This window comes from Neofelis nebulosa, chromosome 11 (assembly GCF_028018385.1).
Source record: "Neofelis nebulosa isolate mNeoNeb1 chromosome 11, mNeoNeb1.pri, whole genome shotgun sequence".
NCBI lineage: Eukaryota > Metazoa > Chordata > Mammalia > Carnivora > Felidae > Neofelis > Neofelis nebulosa.
This window is the reverse complement of record NC_080792.1, coordinates 59411853-59432841: the sequence shown is the minus strand read 5'-3', so window position 1 is coordinate 59432841 and position 20989 is coordinate 59411853. Positions and strand designations below refer to the sequence as shown.

General features: G+C 35.1%; 1 protein-coding gene across 3 annotated transcripts in view; it reads right to left on the bottom strand.

The window, feature by feature from the left end:
- ANKRD12 (ankyrin repeat domain 12) overlaps positions 1–20989 on the bottom strand; it is a 127399-nt gene that overhangs the window by 90558 nt on the left and 15852 nt on the right. For all 3 annotated transcript variants that reach the window (XM_058692695.1, XM_058692697.1, XM_058692696.1), the window contains exon 2: positions 1902–2039. In XM_058692695.1, coding sequence (XP_058548678.1) covers positions 1902–1988 — 87 coding nt within the window. In that variant the 5' untranslated portion in view covers positions 1989–2039. The remainder of the gene's footprint in view (positions 1–1901; positions 2040–20989) is intronic.

Sequence of the window (20989 nt, the reverse complement as noted above, 5' to 3'; positions counted from 1 at the left end):
CAAAATGGAAGATATAAGTCTAACCCTATAAATAATTATGTTAAATGTAAATGGAGTAATCACTTTAATCAAAAGGCAAAGATTGCCAGGGCAATCAGGTACGAAAAAAAAAAAAAAATCAAAGTACCCATACTGGAAAAGAAGTACAATTATCTTCATATGGAGTTGACATGATTCCACATGTAGAAAATCTTAAGGAATCCATAAACTTTTAGAACCAATAAATGAGTTCAGTAAGATCATGGAATAGAAAATCCCTACATACAAATCATTTATATTTATATATACTAGCAATGAAAAATCCAAAATGAAATTAACTACAATAACATCCCAAAGAATAAAACACTAATAATTTAGCAAGAAGAGCTCAAGATTTGTATACTAAAAACTACAAAGTATTGCTGATGGAGATTGAAGATTTAAATAAACAGAGAGATATTCTCTAGTGATAAACTGGAAGACATACTGTTAGGATGTCAATACTATCCAAATGGATCTACTCAATAAAATCCCCGTAAAAATCCCAGCAGGCTTTTTTGTAGAAAATTTCATAAAATTTAGATGGAAATGCAAAGTACCTTAAACAGTCAAATGGTTTTTGAAAAGAATAAAGTCTGGAAACTTAAAATTCCTGATTTTGAAAGCAGATTTGGGGTTGCCTGGGGATGGTGTGGGAATAGGGACTGAATGCAATGGGCATGACGCTCTTTTAGCAATGATGTAAATGGTGTAAACTGGATTGTGATGATGGCTGCACAACTCTATAAATTTACTAAAAATCACTGGATCATACACTAAATGAGTGAAATTTAGGGTATATAAATTATACTTCAATAAAGCTATTAAAAACAGTATTTGTATACAATGTTCATCACAGCTGTATTCTTGTTTGCCAAAAACTGGAACCATTTCAGATGTTCTTCAACAACAAAAAAAAAGACTAAGGGGGAAGAAAAGACATAAAAAGGAAAAACAAAACAAAACAAAACACCAAAAAGAAAAATTAAAAAATAATGTGTAATGGGGCGCCTGGGTAGCTCAGTCGGTTAAACGTCCGACTCTTGATTTCAGCTCAGGTCATGATCTCACGGTTTGTCAGATCAAGCCCCACATCAGGCTCTGCAATACAGTGCAGAGCCGGCTTGGGATTCTCTCTCTGCTCCTCTCCTACTGATGCATGTGCACACGTGCTCTCTCTCAAAATTAATAAATAAGCTTAAAAAAAGAGATACTATGTAAAATTAACTACAGAAAAGACTAAAAACAGTGAGACCAGTTAGGAGACAATTGCAAAAGTCTAAATGAAGGTTCTGAGAGCCTAAATTAAATAGGAGTGAAGAAGGATAGATGTTAAAAGACAATCACAGGTCGTTGCCAATCACTAACAATAAACAACAAAAACTATTAACATTTACTGAGCATATATTATGTAACAAGCATTGCATTAGGCACCATACTGATGCCATTTCATTGTCACAGCAATTCTATAAAGTAGTCTTGTCTTCCAATACAGAGAGATACACTGAGGCTAGAAAAGTCATATAAATTTATCCAAGGCTAAAGACAAGGAAGATGGAACTGCTACTGTGTATGTGTTTTGATATTGGGGGTCAGGAAGTGGAGAAAGAAATGCCAAATGACTGTGATGTCTTGGATTTTTTTTCACCCCCTCTCAATGATTATTTCGTAAGTAACTATGCCATATTAGTAAATGTGTTATCTCAGGGAATGAAAAACAATCTTATCCCAGGAATCCAATTTAATTTTAAAGGAATTAGATAAATGGTTTGGATTTAACTGGCATCCAACTGTTTTTATTTTATGGGTAATTACTAAAATTACCAATGGGGAGTTTTTCCCAGTTCCAAAAGAGTCAACCCATCTTTAAGATAATCATATACCTTTCTTCCATATGGTTTTTCTACCATATTGCTGTCACTGTCAGAATTTTCACTCTGAACTGGTTTTGTGAACCCAGATTTGGGCATCTTATAGCTGTTCAGCTAGCTTCTTCTTTTGTCAGTCTTCTCATCCTGGATCTGTAAAGAATGGACATAGGAGGGTTATTTGTATACATCTGCAGTAAAAACCTACTTAAAGGTATACACCACAGTTAATGTAATTTGTTATTCTCTGTCTTTGTAAGTCCTAGCCTAAAGTAAGGTTTCATTTAAGAATTTGAGCTTCTAAAGTTCTCTTAAGTCCATTCAATCTGTCACTGAAAAGAAGAAAAGAGAACTACTTTTATATTTTTTTCCACCTTCTCTAGACTAATACCTAATCTCCAGTTTTCCAGGTAACCACAAGCAGCAGAAGTGAAAGCAGTGGCAAAGGGTTTGTCATTTCAGCCTGTCTCTAAAGGTAGAAAGTTCTAACAGATTCTCTGGTAGTTCTGTATTGGTCTGGAATTTATTTCTGAAGACCCAACCAAGAATTGGATAGGTCTGGTTGGCAATTTTACCATTTTACATTAACTTAAATGTATGAAACCGTTCCAAGTTAAAATTCTTGGAAGTGTTTATTTTCCTTCACGGAACTCCCAGACATCTCTAGACAGTCACTTTATCAATCTATTTATTGACTGAATTCCTACCATACTGTAATTATGTCATATATCACTTTCTTTCTAACTTGTTCAGTTTTCTGTCTCCTGCTCTGCAATAGGTCAAGGACCCTGATAGAAGCCTAAGCTTACATTTTAGACCCCCCAAAAAAATTCCAAGCAGGGAGTTTTAAATATAAAAAGGGAAGTCATGGCACCTGAGTGGCTCAGTTGGTTAAGCGTTCGACTCCGGCTCAGGTCACAATCTCACGGTTCGTGAGTTCGAGCCCCGCATCAGGCTCTGTGCTAACAGCTCAGAGCCTAAAGCCTGCTTTGGATTCTGTGTCTCCCTCTCTCTCTGCCCCTCCCTGCTCATACTCTGACTCTGTCTCTCTCTGTCTCTCAAAAATAAAGATTAGAAAAAATTAAAAAAAAAAAAAAAGGGAAGTCATGAGACTAGACCAGCACTGCCATCTGATGACCTACGAGCTACATGTGGCTGCTGAAAGTTAAATTAACTAAAATTAAAGTAACTACTGTACAATACAGATACATTCCTATTATCACAGAGAGCTCTACTGTATACTACTGAGCTAAACTGAGGTTGCTGGCCAACAGAAGCAAGACTTGGACCACAACAATAAACAGAACAGACCAGCGTAATTTTTGGTTTTCATGCTATTAAATTTCCTATAGATGAATATTATAGGTCTAAGTAAAGCTACATTCTAGCATCTAAGTGAATTATTAAACAGAGGATTAGTAAGATCTTCTGTGTTCTTCGAATTGTTCTATTGGTGATTTAAAATATTTGATTTCAATAGAAACAAAACCCAAAGTCACCTAAATGAACTCAGTTAGCTTGTAAATTATCAAAATTAGATTAAATTAATCCAAACATAGCCAAATCAGACTACATTCCAACAGAAAAAAAGTGCCAGAGTTCAAATAGTTCAAATCTTTTATAGAGGAGGAAATAAACTTGAATAAGGAAACTTTTTTGATACTACACACCAGGCAGAGTTTACCTTGGGATCATGCAACTGTTTCAACTGATACCATATAAACAGAATCACTTAAACATAGCACTGTCCTCAAAACTAGCCCTATGTAAAGCTTACAGTTAAAATTAGGAGTCATATATAAACAGAAGAATTCTGACTCAAAAGCAAAATGGATCTACATAGTATCACCAGGCATTAGTCTAGGTGGGATTTATAAAGATAAAGCACTTTGTAGATCAAGCAAAGCACATTATTGGTGAATGAAGGAGTGTCATAAATATTTTTTTAAGAATATTTCAGATAGAAGGGCACCTGAGTGGCTCAGCTGGTTAATAAGCATCTGACTCTTTATTTTGGCTTAAGTCATGATCTCACAGTTCATGGGATCAGGCCCTGCGTCGGGCTCTGCGCTGACAGCATGGAGTCTGCTTGGGATTGTCTTTCCCTCTCTGCCCATCTCCTGCTCTCTTTCTCACTCTTCAAAATAACTATTTTAAAAAACCATACACAGCAATAAAATATATTAATAGACTATATGTTAGGAAAAGCTTACATTATCTTTCAATAACCTTATTTGGAAAACTTCAGAATAAAAACCAAAATTAGATTCTAAAAATATTACTTCAATCAACTAATATTAAGCATTTAATACATGGTTCTGTGACCTCACTATATAATGTAAAGCCAGATCAACCAATACAATTATACACAGGATAATCAAAATCACACTAGGTAAGTTAAAATGGAATATTTTAAAATATAAAAATAACCCAATAGAACCAGTAAAAGAAAAACTGAAGAATGAAAAACAGAAGGAACAAATAAAACAATGATAGACCTAATCCAAACATACCAATAATGATATGAAATGCAGATGGACTAAACACACCAATTTAAAAAAACTGTCAGATTGTATACCTGAAACTACTGTAACACTGCATGCGTTAACTATGCTGGAAATAAAGATACAAACAAACAAATAGGAAAACTGAAAAAGAAAAAAACAGACCATCAAACAGGGGGGAAATGACCATACTATGAACTGTTAACAAGAAATTCATTCATATGTAATTCTATAGGTAGGTTAAAAAGTAAAAGAATGGAAAAAGATATGCCATGCAAACACTAATCAAAGGAACACTGGGAGTAACTACATTAATATCAGACAAAACAGTTCTCAAAGAACTTTACTTATTACACACTGATAAAAGGATCAGCTCACTAAATGTATATGCAATTACAACAGAGCTTCAAACTACAGGTAGCAAAAATTGATAAAACTGACAGGAGAAATAGACAAATTCATAATTATAGTTGTAGGCTTCAACTACTCTCAGTAAGACAGAAAATCAACAAGCATACATAAAAGAACTGAAAAACGCCATCAATTCAAATCAACTGGATCTAACTGACATTTGTATGAATATACATTCTTTTCAAGGGCACACGGAATTTTACTGACAGGCCATGTCATGAGTCAAAAACAAACATTAATAAATTTAAAGTAATTAAAATCATATAAATTTTGTTTTCACATTATGAAGAAATTAAACCAGAATCAAATATAGAAAGATAACAGGAATATATCCAAATTTAAAAATAAAGAAGAATCAGTAAGACTGAAAACTGGTTCTTTAAAAATAAATACATAAAAAAATTTTTAAAATTTGCCAGCTCTGGTAAGACAAATTAGATATAAGAGAGAAGACCTACCAAAATCAGCAATAAAAGGAGAGCATCCCTACAGATCCTACAAACACATGAAGGGGTAATAAGGGAATATTATCAACAACTTTACACAAATAAATTCAACAAATTAAGTGAAACAAACTTCTTGAAAGGCACAAACTACCACAGCTCACTGAAGGAAGCAATCTCAGTGGCTCAATATTTATTAAAGAAATTGATTTCATATTTAAAAACAAAGAAGACTCTAAGCCCAGGTGACTTCAGTGGTGAATTTCACAGAACATGTAAAGAAGAAATAATGCTCATTCTACATACCCTCTCCTGAAGAATTAAAGAAGCAGGAACATATTTTATAAGGCAGGCCATCAATATCTTGGTACAAAAGTCAGAGTAAGTCTTTTATAAGAAAACTACAGATCCATATAATATCTCATGATCATATGCCAAAAAAAATCCTCAATAAAAATACTAGCAAATTAAACCCAACTACATATAAAAAGGACAATCCATCATGACCAACTGGGATTTATCCTAGTAATTCAAAGTCAGCTTAATGTGTGAAAATCAATCTGTGCAATTCACCGTATTAACAGACTAAAAGCCAACTGATAGTCTCAACAGATACAGAAAAAGCATTTGATAAAACTTCATACTCATCAATGGCAAACAACTCCCAGTAATAGAACAGAACTCGAATGCTTTGTCTCCTAAGATCAACAGGGAGGAAAGAATGTGCACTCTCATCACACCTCATTATCTTTCCCCCACTGGCTTTACTGAGATATAACTGACAAAAACTATTTATATTTAAGGTGTACAATGTGGTAATTTGATATATATACTGTGAAATGATTACCACAACCAAGCTAATTAAAACATCTATCATGACACCTAATTTTATCTGTGTGTGTGTTGTAAGAACACTTAAGATCTGTATTCTTGGTAAATTTCAAGTATACATTATTATGAACTAGTCACCATGCTATACATCTCCCCATTTCCCCCAGTCCTCAGCTCCTAGCAACCACCATTCTACTCTCTGTTTCCATGAGTTCATTTGTAGATTACACATATAAGTGAGATCATACAATATCTATCCGTGTCTGGCTTATGTCACTTAGCGTAAGTTTATCCATGTTGACACAAATGGGAGGATTTCCTTTTTTTAATGATTGAATAATATTCCATTGTAAATATGAAGATTGCATCTTCTTTACCCATTTATCCATCAACAGACACTAAGGTTGATTCTATACTTGGCTATCGTGACTAATGCTGCAACACACACATCGGACTACAGATACCACTTTGAGACACTGATTTCATTTCCTTTAGATATATACCTAAAAGTGGGATTGTTGGATCAGACAGCAGTTCTATTTTTAATTTTCTGAGGAACCTCCATGCTGTTTTCCATAGTGGCTGCACCAATTTACATTCCCAAGAGTGTACAAGGGACCTTTTCCACCATACTGTCACCAACACTTGCTATCTCTTGCTTTTTTGTTAACAGCCATCCTAACAGGTGTGAGGTGAGATCTCATCATGGCTTTGATGTGCAGTTCCCTAATGATTAGTGATGTTGAGCACCTTTACATATACTTGGCCATTCGTAGGTCTTCTTTGGAAAAATGTTCAGGTCCTTTGCCCATTTTTAAATTGAGTTTGTTAGCTACTGAGTTGTAGGAGTTCCTTATATATTTTGGATATTATTCCCTTACCAGATGTATGGCTTGCATGTATTTTCTCCCATTCTACAGGCTGCCTTTTCATTGCTACCTTTGCTGTGCAAAAGGCGTTTAGTTTGATGTAGTCCTACTTGATGATTAAAAAAAAAACAAAAAAGCTCCTGGAGTGCTTATCAAAATACAGATTTAGTAGGTTTGAAATGGAGCCAGGAATTTGTACTTTTAACAAGTATCCCAGTGGTTCTTCATCATTAGGAAAGTTAAAAAACCAACTTAAATTAGTATTTGAACTGATATTATAAAAAAATCTCATTAGAAAATGATTCGCTCCGTTTAAGACAGGAGATTTCTCGATCATATTAAACCATATATACACATGACATGCATGCAGATGTGTGAAGTACCATCTTCATTTAAAAATTCACTACATCAGGCAGCCTGAGAGTCTCATTACAAAATTTTAACTGTCATTTCCTTTTTTCACAGGATAACTCTTCATGAGAGTATTTTAACTTACAAGATTGATCCTAAAGAGCATTCAAACACTGGTATCATATGTATTTTGTTCTACTGATTATTACTTATGCCATAAATGCTCCATAGCTTTCTTTTCTTTGATCTGTTTCCATTTTTCTGGGAAGTATAGGCAGCAACTATTAGTTCTTCTCATCTTTAACACTGGCTTCTCTGGAAGTTTACTTTTCTCTCCCATTCTAGATAGAAAATTTATTGCTTCGTCAGTTACTGCCCTCTGTAGATTTTTTTTTTTTTTTTTTTTTAAAGAGAGCAACTATGTGTACACATGAATGGGGGAGAGGGGCAGAGGGAGAACCTTAAGTAGGTTCCACACGAAGCACAACCCTGGAATCATGACCTAAACCAAAATCAAGAGTCAGAAGCTTAACTGACTGAGCCACCCAAGTGCCCCTAGATTTTTCAGTTTAAAATAGTCGTAATGGAAGCTTGCAAACCACAGTTTATATTCTTTTAGATTATAAGTAGGAAATGACCTAAGTTTTACATAATCCTTTACATTTAAGTAGAACTTTAAACAGTATTTTCCAAACTGGATTTTTCAAAGCCTCCTTCACTGGGATCTCTAAAACCTGCTTTTGATGCTGGTGGGAGTAGGGATCACATAACTGGAAGAAAACTATTGTATTTTAAATCTCTTGACATATGTAAGGTGATAAAAAAAGATCCTACCATCCATCCACCTTACCTAATCCTTCTTCCTAGTAGAAAAAGTATTCTATAAGCAAACTTTCTTGGATTATATGTGCATTTGCTTTAGCAAAAGGAATCTGACCAACTCATTTTTGGGGACACAATGCACAATTCATTTTGGGGGGGACACATGCATACATATCTAAAACATCCAGTTATTGGAAATTTTCAAAACTTGCTGACAAAAATGAGTATCACTGCCCAAAATGTAAAGTTTAACCAAGCAACTGTAACTAATTTAATAAGTAGCAACGTGAGTAAACTAATGCTAAGTTATAATTTAATAACAAGAACAGCAGATTGAAACAACACAGCTAACTCCAGACAAGAACAGTGATACATACAAGCATTCTCCTTTTTTTCTTTTCTTTTTTTTTTTTTTTAATTTAAATCCAAGCTAGTTAACATATAGTGTAATAATGGTTTCAGGAGAATATAGTGATTCATCACTTACATGTAACACCCAACAAGTGCCCTGCTTAATGCCCATTACCCATTTAGTCTATCCCCCCCACCCAATGACCCCTCCAGCAACTTTCAGTTTGTTCTCTGTATTTAAGATGGATAACCACCCTTCTTGAAAGTGGAGGTAACTGCAGTGATGCCAAGTCTTGCTGGACAGATGTCTTAGTATAACAAAACTGATTCTTCAGGAAGTATTAGTAAGTTGCTCTTTTTTATGACTTACTCTTTATCCTAAGGCTAATAATTTGGAGAAAACTTTATCTTCCTATCACAGGATACAAAATCGCTCATAGGAAGAGGCCAAACTTTGTGGAGAAAATGCTTTGAAAAAGTAATCAAGAAGGAACTAAACCTTGGGACCAATCTGTAGGGCAAAGCTATTCAACATAACAACAGAAGGGAGGGTTAAGGAAAAAATTCAAGAAGACAAGACTCTGGTAGACTATATGCAAGAAAGGAACAAGAGGAAAAAACACCTCCAGTTGGCAGTATGGCTAGAAGAGAACTTTGGAGACAGGAGTAGATAACAGAATTTGTAAAGTTGTTATGCTATGGACATAAAGATTACATAAAGTGTGAGTGCAGCTGCTCTGGAAAACAGTGTGGAGGTTCCTCAAAGAATTAAAAATAGATCTACCCTATGACCCAGCAATAGCACTGCTAGGAATTTACCCAAAGGATACAGGAGTGCTGATGCATAGGGGAACTTGTACCCCAATGTTTATAGCAGCACTCTCAACAATAGCCAAATTATGGAAAGAGCCTAAATGTCCATCAACTGATGAATGGATAAAGAAATTGTGGTTTATATATATAATGGAATACTACTTGGCAATGAGAAAGACTGAAATCTGGCCTTTTGTAGCAACGTGGATGGAACTGGAGACTGTTATGCTAAGTGAAATAAGTCATACAGAGAAAGACAGATACCATATGGTTTCACTCTTATGTGGATCCTGAGAAACTTAACAGAAGACCATGGGGGAGGGGAAGGAAAAAAATAAAAAGGTTAGAGAGGGAGGGAGCCAAAACATAAGAGACTTTTTTTTTTTTTAATTTTTTTTTTCAACTTTTTAATTTATTTTTGGGACAGAGAGAGACAGAGCATGAACAGGGGAGGGGCAGAGAGAGAGGAAGACACAGAATCCGAAACAGGCTCCAGGCTCCGAGCCATCAGCCCAGAGCCTGACGCGGGGCTCGAACTCACGTACCGTGAGATCATGACCTGGTTGAAGTCGGACGCTTAACCGACTGTGCCACCCAGGCGCCCCAATAAGAGACTCTTAAAAACTGAGAAGAAACTGAGGGTTGGGGGGGAGGGGGTGGGTGATGGGTATTGAGGAGGGCAACAGTTGGGATGAGCACTGGGTGTTGTATGGAAACCAATGTGACAATAAATTTCATATTTAAAAAATAAATAAAATGCAAAAAAAAAAAAGAAGAAAAAAAAAAAAAAAAGAAAGAAAATCTCCAGAAGTGTTCCTCCAAAGAACTCAAGAATCAAAGAAAACTCTGTACTTTGAGATCAATTCATAGTTTTTTAGCATTCAGTGAGCACTGGACCCTTGAAATCAATGGTTTAAACATTTTTTTTTTTTCTGCTAGTAACTGTATCTTCCAACTAGAAGTCTGACTTAAAAATCTTTCATAGGGGTTTCATAAAACACCAGAGGGTATCAAAGTCTGTCAGCAAATCTTTCCCAATTATCAGATATGCTTAATTTTACTACTACAGCTCCATTACCTACTTGGCAATTAGTTTTCATCCTTAAAGAGTACACTTTTACCAAGGTATGGGTGGCAGGAAGAAGGGAAGCATTCCTCTAAGTGGGGTAAGATAAGCAGAAGTATTAAAAAGAAAAAAAAAAGTCAGGGGGAAAAAACACTCAAGAGAAAATAAACAGAACAAAGTACTGAAACCAAAACTTAGTAATGGATGAACACAAACTACACAGATTAAAAGTTAACTGAAATCTAAACACAGATGCAACAAGCTGACATTTTATAAAATGGTTTCTTTCCCTCATTTCAACCCTGCCTAAAATGACTTTTAAATTAAAGACAATCAAATGTGTTGGCATTTGTTTTTAGCTTTGATGAGATGCTCTTTGATTCACATTACTGCTTCTAGAACATTTCAATTTACTCAAAATATGCTGTTCTTTTAGGCTCATGCCACCCAGTAATTCAAACTTGCCTGACTACCAGAATGCTTTTTTTTTTTTTTTTTAAAGATACAGATGCCTAGCTTTATCTTTAGAACTACTGAATCAGAATATCTTAGAGGGGAGATAAATACCACTTTATAAAAAGCTTCCTTTAGTGGCTGCAAGGGGCTAGGGAAAGAGGGAAACAGGGAGTGACTGCTTAATTGGTATATGGTTTATTTTTGGGTAATTAAAAATGCTCTAGAGTTAGATAATCGTGATGGTTGCACAACATTGTGAATATACCTAAAACTATTGAATTGTACACTTTAAAATGGTTAACATGGTGAATTATATGTGGTCCCTGGTGGTGTAAGTTAACAATTCTGAAGCCACCATACAGTTGAGCCTCGAACAACATGGGTTTGAACTGCGCAGGTCCACTTACATGCAGATGTTTTCAATAGATATATAGTATATATATAGTACATATAGCATTAGGTATCTCCTGTATGCATAAAATATGTAGATACTAATATATTTTACCATTTACTACCATAAATGGTAGTAACTGTGCATGGTTTGAACTGTGCAGGTCCACTTATATGCAGATTTAAAAAATATATGTATATATACACACACTATATATATATAGTATTAGATATCTCCTATATGCATAAAATATGCAGATACTAGTAAATTTTACCATTTACTACCATTTGCAGTCAAGAAAAATGAAAACAAATGTAAAGATATAGTATTTAATACCTACATAAAACGAACTGTAGCACATATATCTTTTACGAGTGTAATAATTTCACAGCCACATCCTGTTGCTACCACAGTGGGCTCATGCTGCAAGTATCCACTTAAAATGCTGTGTCACACTAACCATCTATATATGAATTGCACATTGCAGTAAAAAATGCTCTCGCGGTTCTATTAGTTGTTACATTTTTAAGCAGTTAAAAGTGATGTGTGGATTTTCAACTGTGCATGGAGTCAGCACCCTTAGCCTCTGCATGTTGTTCAAGAGCCAAGTGATGATGTATTCTGGAAATGAACACTTGAGTAAATGCACAGTGAATGGTAGGAGCCATGGTTCTCACTGCTGGAGTGGGAGATTGCAGAAAGGCAAGTAAGGAGAAGAATGGAATGTGGTAATGAATTATTGTTTGAGAGAATGTGAACTCATGTTTAGTTTAATGTAGACACAGATGGTTTCCTACGGTAGTATTTATAGATATGCATATGGAGAATTAGTTTACACACACAGATTTCCTTCTCATGTCAGCTAGCAAGCCCAGAAGCAACAACAAACACTCCAGTAGCAATGAGAACACCTAACACTAAGAGCTTGGTTACTAGTACCTTACTCCAATAAAAGAAACCAGGGCTTAGAAAAAAGGCTGACTCTGGGGCTGAGATAGTAAATATACAAGATGAGTTTGGAGACTCTTATATTGCTATGAAAAAGTGCTCACAATTGCAAAAAGTGTACATAAATACATAAACTGAACAATGGGAATGTGTCAAAAGGATACAGGTGTCAACTGAAAGAGGTCCCAACTGGCAAAGTCAGAACACTTTCAGCAACAGAAAAAATAAGTAAAGTAGTCCTGGGTTATAACCCAAGGTATAAACATCTGTGTCCATCCTGATATAAGTGACTGAACAAATTAAAAAATGGGAGAGAACACACAAATTTGCCATAAAGAATTCCAGGTAGTTTATACAGATATTCTGTTCTCAAGTGTGGGCTGCACAGAGTGACTTCCTACCAAAGAATATGGTACAAAAAGAGGGAAAAAAGAGTAACTTGAAAAACGAAATACTATCTCAGCAAAGTGATCAAAGTTAGCATCAACAGTGAGAAGTCATGTTGATAGTATGTATCCTTGATGAGATAGAATGAAAATGGCATTTTACCTCTGTGATCTTCCTTCCAAAAACACATAACCCTAGTCTAATCACAAGAAAAACATAAGACAAATTCTAATAGTGGGGCATCCTACAAAAATGCCTGACCAGTACTCCTTAAAATGGCCAAGACCATGAAAACAAGGGAAGTCTGAGACCACCACAGCCAACAGGAGCTTAAGACAACATGATGTTTAAATGTAATGTGGCATCCTGGATGGGATTCTTGGAACAGAAAAATGACATGAGGTAAAAAAAAAAAAATAGAAATGTGAATAAAGTATGGATTTTAGTTAATAATTATTAATGTCAATAATAGCATTATTGGTGTATCAATTATGACAACTCTACCATGGTAGGTAATGTAAAACACTAATAATAGAGAAAAATGGTGTGAGGTATATACACAAGATTATATAGGAACCCTGTGCTGTCTTTGTAATTTTACTGTAAATCTAAAACTATTCTGAAGTATTTAAAAAAAAAAAAAAAAGTTCCCCAGGTATTTTAACGATGTGGGAGTCATTAAACAATATTCTCTCTACCCTTTTCACTGCAAGCACCTACATACCTCCCAGTCACTTTACCTCATATTGAGTTTTATCACTTACAGCCTTAATCTTTACCTCATATCCCTCCGCCATCATGGTTTTCTTCAAAGTTCATGTCTATACCCCATCTCCTACTCTGATCCCTTAGATCTTGGACTCCTCACTATCAAAAACTTTTTCACCCCACTTTAGCCACTATTTCTCCATTTTTTTCTCTTCAGAATTTTGTTAGTATCCTTCGCAATTTTTCTACTGTGGTATTTTTTCTATTGTTTGGTAAAAGAAGAAAAATGATGCTGTCATTTTTGTTGCGCGCGCACACACACAGGCACATCTCAGAGATGTTATGGTTTGGTTCCAGACTACTGCAATAAAGTGAAAATCATAATGAAATGAGTTTTTGGTTTTCCAGTGCACGTGAAAGTTATGTTTACACTATACTGTGGCCTATTAAGTTTAAAAAAATGGATATACCTTAACTAGAAAATACTTTATTGCTAAAAACTGCTAACCATATTCTGAGCTTTGTGTTGTAATCAGTGATCACAGATCACTATGACAAATATAATAATGCAAATGGCTGATACATGGCAAGAATTACCAGAATGTGACACAAAGACACAAAGTGAACAAATGCTGTTGAAAAAATGGCAATGCCAGGCTTGCTTGATGCAGGATTGCCACAACATTTAATTTGTAAAAAAAAAAAAAAAATCAGTGTCTGTAAAGCGCAATAAAGCAAAGTACAAATAAAATGAAGTACACCTATGTATATATATTCAATTATATGTAATTTAAACTGTAGTTTAATTATAATAATTATAATTATGTATATATAATTACACATAATTTAAATTATATATAAAATTTAGCCTGTAGTTAAATATACCTAATATAGAATTTACCACTTTAACCATTCTTTTATTGAGGTATAACTGACATGTAACACTACATTAGTTTCAAGTGTAAAATGTAATGATTTGAGATTTGTAAATATTGTGAAATGATCACAATAAGTCTAGTTAACATCTGTCACTGCACATTACAAATTTTTTACCTCATAATGAGAACTTAAAAACAATTTTTTTTTAATGCTTTTTATTTTTGAGAGAGAGGGGGAGAGAGACAGAGGGCAAGTGGGGGAGAGGCAGGCAGAGAGGGAGACACAGAATCCAAACAGGCCTCAGACTCTGAGCTGTCAGCATAGAGCTGGATGCCGGGCTCAAACCACGAACCATGAGATCATGACCTGAGCCAAAACCGGACGCTTAACTGACTGAGCCATCCAGGCGCCCCTTATGAGAACTTTTAAGATTTATTTAGTGACTTTCAAATATGCAATACAGTATTAACTATGCCGTACATTACATCTTTTTGACTTTTATTTCCTGGGTGTTTTTTTTTAATCTTTTGACCCTCTTCACCTCTCTCTCCCACTGATTACCCTCCACCTCTAGCAACCACTAATCTGTTCTCTGTATCTATGAACTTGGTTTTGTTGTTGCTGCTGCTGCTGTTTTTTAGATCTCAAATAAAAGAAATCATATGGTACTTTTTGTCTGACTTATTTCACTTAACACAACTGCCCTCATGGGGTACCCATGTTGTCGCAAATGACAAGATTTCATTCTTTTTTATTGCTGAATGATACTGTGTGTGTACATGTGCACACATGTGTGTGTGTATCGTAGGGGCTTAGGTAAGGCCACCCAAAATCTACCACAATGGCATATCAATTATTTTGAATTGAAGCTACCTGGAAAACAGCCAATGCAAGGGCATTTAGACACTCTTTTCTCCCCCTGAGCACAGGAAATTTATCTCTCACACAAAAAGCACCTTCCGTGTACTAAGAAGCAAAACGGCATCCTTATCACCAGAGACAGGGAATTTAATGCTGAGACAGCTGTAGAAACAAACCTTGTTCCTTTTTACTAATGTCCTACCTCAGCCCAAATTTCTCTTGGAATTCCTAATTAAAACTCCCAAATGTATTTTCTCCACCCTCTCAATTCCTCACAAATTTATTGTCTTTGTCTAAAAAGTATAAAAACTGCCTGACTTGGTCATTTCTTATATCTCATTTCATTTTGGGGCCCCCATGAGCACATAATAAAACTTTAGTTTTTTTCTTCTGTTAATCTGTTTCACGTAAATTTAATTCTTAGTCCAGCTACAAGACCTTAGGTGTAAAGGAAGAATTTTTCCTTTTCTACAGTATATACCATAATTTCTTTATCCATTCATCAATGAACATTCCATATATTGGCTATTATAAATAATGCTACAGCAAACATGAAGGTGCATATATCTTTCTAAGTGTTTTGTTTTCTTTGCATAAAGTAGAACTGTTTGATCATGTAATAGTTCTTTTAATTTCCTGAGGAACCTTCATACTATTTTCCACAGCAATTGTACCAATTTGTAGTCCCACCAACAGTGCATGAAAAAGGTTCCCTGTTCTCCACATCCGCACCAATACTTATTTCTCATCTTTCTGGTAACAGCCATCTTAACAGGTGTGAACAGGTATCTCATTATGGATTTCATTTGTATTTCCCTAATGATTAATGATGTTGAACATCCTTTCATGTACTGCTGACAACCTGTAAGTCTTCTTTGGAAAAATGTGTATTCAGATCTTATCATTTTTCAATTTTTTTATGTTTATTTATTTTCAAGATAGCGTCAGTGGGGGGAGGGGCAGAGAGAGAGAGGGACAGAGGATCTGAAGTGGGCTCTGCACTGACAGCAGTGCTCGATGTAGGGCTCAAGCTCATGAACCATGAGATCATGACCTGAGCTGAAGTCAGATGCTCAACCAACTAAGCCACCCATGCACCCCAAGATCTTCTTCCCATTATTTTTTTATTTTAGAGAAAGAGCACATGCGCAAGCAGGGTGAGGGGCAGAGGGCAAGAGAGAATCTTAAGCAGGGCTCAATCCCACAATCCTGGGATCATGACCTGAGATGAAATCAAGAGTTGGTTGCTCAACAGATTGAGCCACCCAGGTGCCCCTCTTCTTACTATTTTTAAATTGGATGCCTTTCTTTTTTGCTAGAGTTGTAGGAGTTCTTTAGATTTTTTAGGTATCAGCCCCATCAGATAAATGATTTACAAATATTTTCTCCAATTCAGTAGGTTGCCTCTTCACTTTGTTGATGGTTTCCTTTGCTGTGCAGAAGCTTTTTAATTTGATGGAGTCTCAATTATTTCTTTGCTTTTGTTGCTTTCATTTTTGGTGTCAGATTGAAAAAAATCATTGCCAAGACCTATGTCAAGGAACTTAACACCTATGTTTTCTTCTAGTTTTATGGTTTCATGACTAATTTTGATTGGATTTTTGTGCATGACATAGTCCAGTTTTCCCATTACCATTTATTGAAGACACTATCCTTTCTCCATGTATATTGTTGCTTCCTCTGTTGTAGATTAACTGACCATGTAAGTATGGGTTTATTTCTGGGTTCTCTATTCTGCTACAGTAACCTCTCTGCCTCTTTGTATGCCAACAATATACTGTTTTTAATTACTACAGCTTTGTAATATAGTTTGAAATCAGGGAGCATAATGCCTCCAGCTTTGTTCCTCCCGAAGACTACTTTGGCTATTAAGGTCTTTTGTGGTTTCATAGAAATTTCATAATTTGTTCTATTTCTGTGAAAAATGGCACTGGAATTTTGATAGGATTGCACTGAATCTGTAGCCTGCTTTGGATAATATGGACATTTTAACAATACTGATTCCTCTAATCTATCAGCACAAAATCTCTCTCCATTTGTGTTATCTTCAACTGCTTTCATTAATGTCTTCTGGTTTTCAATATACAGGGCCTTCACTTCTTTGGTAAATTCCTTTCGGTTATTATTTCTTGATGCAATTGTAAATGAGACTGTTTTCCCAATTTCTCTTATACCTCCTTATTACAGAAATGCAACAGATTTCGTATACTGACTTTATATCCCACTACTTTACTGAATTTATTTACTAGTTCTTACAGTTTTTTGGTGGAGTTTCCAATATACAATATTATGTCATCTACAATGACCACTTTTCTTCCTCCTTCCCAATTTGGATGTCTTTTCTTTTTCTTGCCTAACTGCTCTGGCTAGGACTACCAATACTGTGTTGAATAAAAGAAGTTAAAACAGGCAATCCTTGTCTTGCTTCTGATGGTAATGGAAACGCTTTCAACTTTCCACTCTTGAATCTGATGTTAGCTGTGGCCTTGTCACATATGGCTTTATTATGTTGAAGTACGTTTCATTTACACCTGGTTTGTTAAGTGTTTTTATTTATTTATTTTTATAACAAATGGATGAGCTTTATCAAATGTTTTTTCTGCATGTATTGAGATGATCATATGATTTTTATTCTTCATTTTTCTTTTTTTTTTTTAAACGTTTATTTATTTTTGAGACAGAGAGAGAGAGCATGAACGGGGGGAGGGGCAGAGAGAGGGGGAGACACAGAATCGGAAGCAGGCTCCAGGCTCTGAGCCATCAGCCCAGAGCCCGACACGGGGCTCGAACTCACGGACCGCGAGATCATGACCTGAGCTGAAGTCGGACGCTTAACCGACTGAGCCACCCAGGTGCCCCTATTCTTCATTTTTCAATGTGCTATATCACACTGATAAGAGGGTGTTGAGCCATTCCCATATCCGCGGAACAAGTCCCATCTGATCATCCTATATATGATCCTTTCAATGTACTGCTAATCTGGTTTGCTAATATTTGTTGAGAATTTTTGCATTTACATTCATCAGGGATACTGGCCATTTTCTTATGGTCTGGTTTTGGAATCAGGAAATGCTGGCCCCATGAAATTATTTTGGAAGCGTTTCCTCCTGTTCCATTTTGTGGAAGAGTTTGAGAAGGACTGGTAGTAATTTTCTCTGAATGTTTGATAAAATTCACCAGTGTAGCCATCTGTTTATAAGCCAACTTACCCTTTGACCCCCCCTTCACATTTCGCCTAGACCCCACTCACCACCTCTGACAACCAGCAATCTGTTCTCTGTATCTAATGAGCTTCATGTTTTTGTTTTAGATTCCATATGTAAGTGAGATCATATGGTATTTGTCTTTGTCTGACCTATTTCACTTAGCCTACTGCACTCAAGGGCCATCCATGTTGTTGCAAATGGCAAGATTTCATTCTTTTTATGGCTGAATAATATTTTATTGTACGTGTAATATACCACATCTTTATTTATCAATGGACACTTAAGCTGTTTCCATATCTTGGCTGTTGTAAATAATGCTGCAATGAACAGGGCTGTCTCTGGGCTTTCTAGTCTGTTTCAATACTCTGTCTTTCCATTCTTCTAGTAATACACTACTGTTTTATTTTAGTTTTTGGCTTTGGAGGATTTTATTTTCTATACTTTTTTTGTATAGCTTTGTAATAAATTTTAGTTCATCATTTTTTTCTAAATTATCTTGCCAATTCTCACCAAACAAATTTTAGAATAATTTTGATAAATTAAAAATGTTGACATCTGGGTCAAGGTAATAAACATAAAAATTAAACCACAGAAATACTAGAAAAAAAATCTTTAAGATGGAGGTCTAGTTTCTAAAATGGGATACAGAAGCTGAAAATCATTACAGACATTTGAAGAATTTTTTAAAGCATTCAAAATCCTTGAAGAGAGAAGAGTAAGACTATGCGGTAAGACTAAACATAACCAAGAAGTAGTACAGAGTAGAAAAGTATAATAGTTGAAATAAACACTCATACAGTATTATTTATAAAAATTAGATAAATGTTAGAATGGATAAACCAAAGAATGAATTAAAGAGCTAGAAGATCAGGTAGAGGACAGCTGCAGAAAGCATTAAGAAGACATTTGAAAAACAAACAAAAAAGGAAATTATTAAAATTAAGAGATATGGAAGTTAGAAGTGGCAGAATCCATATAATAAAACTATCTGAAAGAAAAAAATGCAGGGGTGCCTGGGTGGCTCAGTTGGTTGAATGTCCTACTTTGGCTCAGGACATGACCTCACAGTTCATGAGTTCAAGCCCCACATAGGGCTTGCTGCTGTCAGCCTGTTAGGGCAGAGCCTGCTTCAGATTCTCTGCCCCCCTCTCTCTGCCCCTCCCCTGCTTGCATTCTCACAAAAACAAATACTAAAAAAAACCCAAAAAAACAAGAAAACAAAAATCAGACTGACCTATTTAAAAGAAATAAAAAAATGGAGAAAATATTTGAAAAAATGACCAATAATTTTCCAGAATTGAAGAAAAGATGAAATACCTCAGATTAAAAATTTTGGAATACATTCTGGCATACAGATTTCCAATAAATAAGTATTTGTTGCATGAATGAATCAATATGAATCCAAGTGCCAAATAAGACAGAAAAGCAACTACACCCAGACACATTATAAACTGGAAAAGACACACAAAAAATTTCAAAATCTTCTAGAGAGGAACTACAGGTCATGTAGACAGCAGAAGAAATCAGACTGATATCAGGTCTTCCAAAAAGCAACATCAGAGGCAAAAAAAATAATGTAGTATTACTTTCAAAATGTTAAAGGAAAAGAATTTTGAATTAAAAATCTGTAATCAAATTAATCTATCATTTAAAAGTGAGAGTTAACTAAAGATATTTTTAGGCAAAAAAAGACCTTAGAATGTTTACATACAAACACCCTGTTGAAACTACTTTTACATAGGCACTCAAATAAGAACTGAAATAAATCTATGAGGAGGTTATGTGATATGTGGGAGTAAGAGTAACTAAATAACCTAATAAAGTACCTCTTACATAAAAAGTAAGAAAAAGGACAGTTGGATGCTTAAAGAATACCCCTAACAATCCAGAACTAAAATTCAACAGAACATCAACATGGCTACTGGGAAACTGAGGGTGGTAGATGAAGTGGAGGAGACCAGAGGAAAGTGAGAAAGCAACTGAAGTGCTCGTCTTATTTGGAGGAAGATATATATGTTATATATACGTTATATATACTTCATATATGTGTGTGTGAGAGACATTTAAAAACTGTGGAAAATAACTAGCAGTTTAGTGAACAGAATGTAAATAATTTCCAATGCGTTATTATAATAAATGAAAATGGATTAAACTCATTAATTAAAAGATACAGTCTCTTGAAGCTAGATAAAAATAAGATTCAGCAATATGCTTTGTAAAAGAAACCACAAAAGATACTAAAAAGATTGAAAATAAAAGGACAGTTAAAAAATATATCAGGAAATATAAACCGAGGCAAGTAGTCAAACTTTGTTTACCCCATTCATGAATAATTCAGACCTTTCCTGGTCTGGGCTCAGTTCCGTGACATTCCTGGGCCTGTTGACTCCACCACTGCGTTAAAACTCACAGGCTAAGGAGTATCTGTTTTCTTTATAGGAAAGGTCTTCACTTTGTTTCCTATTTTGACTTGGAGTCCTTTTTCCGTATCGGGCACCTGCAAATTCTCCTTTCTACCTTTCAAACTCAGCTGTGTATTTTTTATGTTTTATTTTTATTAGCATTTCCATATAGTTAAAAGGAAGAGAACTTTTCCAGTCTAGCAATTTGTCCAGAGTCCCCAGAACATCCACTTTAGATTAAAAAGAACTGAAAACAAAATCCAAGTTACCTAAATTCTTCATCTATATTATAAAATGATAAAGCTCAATTGATAAAGTTACAAAAAGTAATAAAACCGTATCTTAGCACAGTCCTTGGTACATCTAAAATATCCAAATACTGCCCTCTATACTTACCACTAATT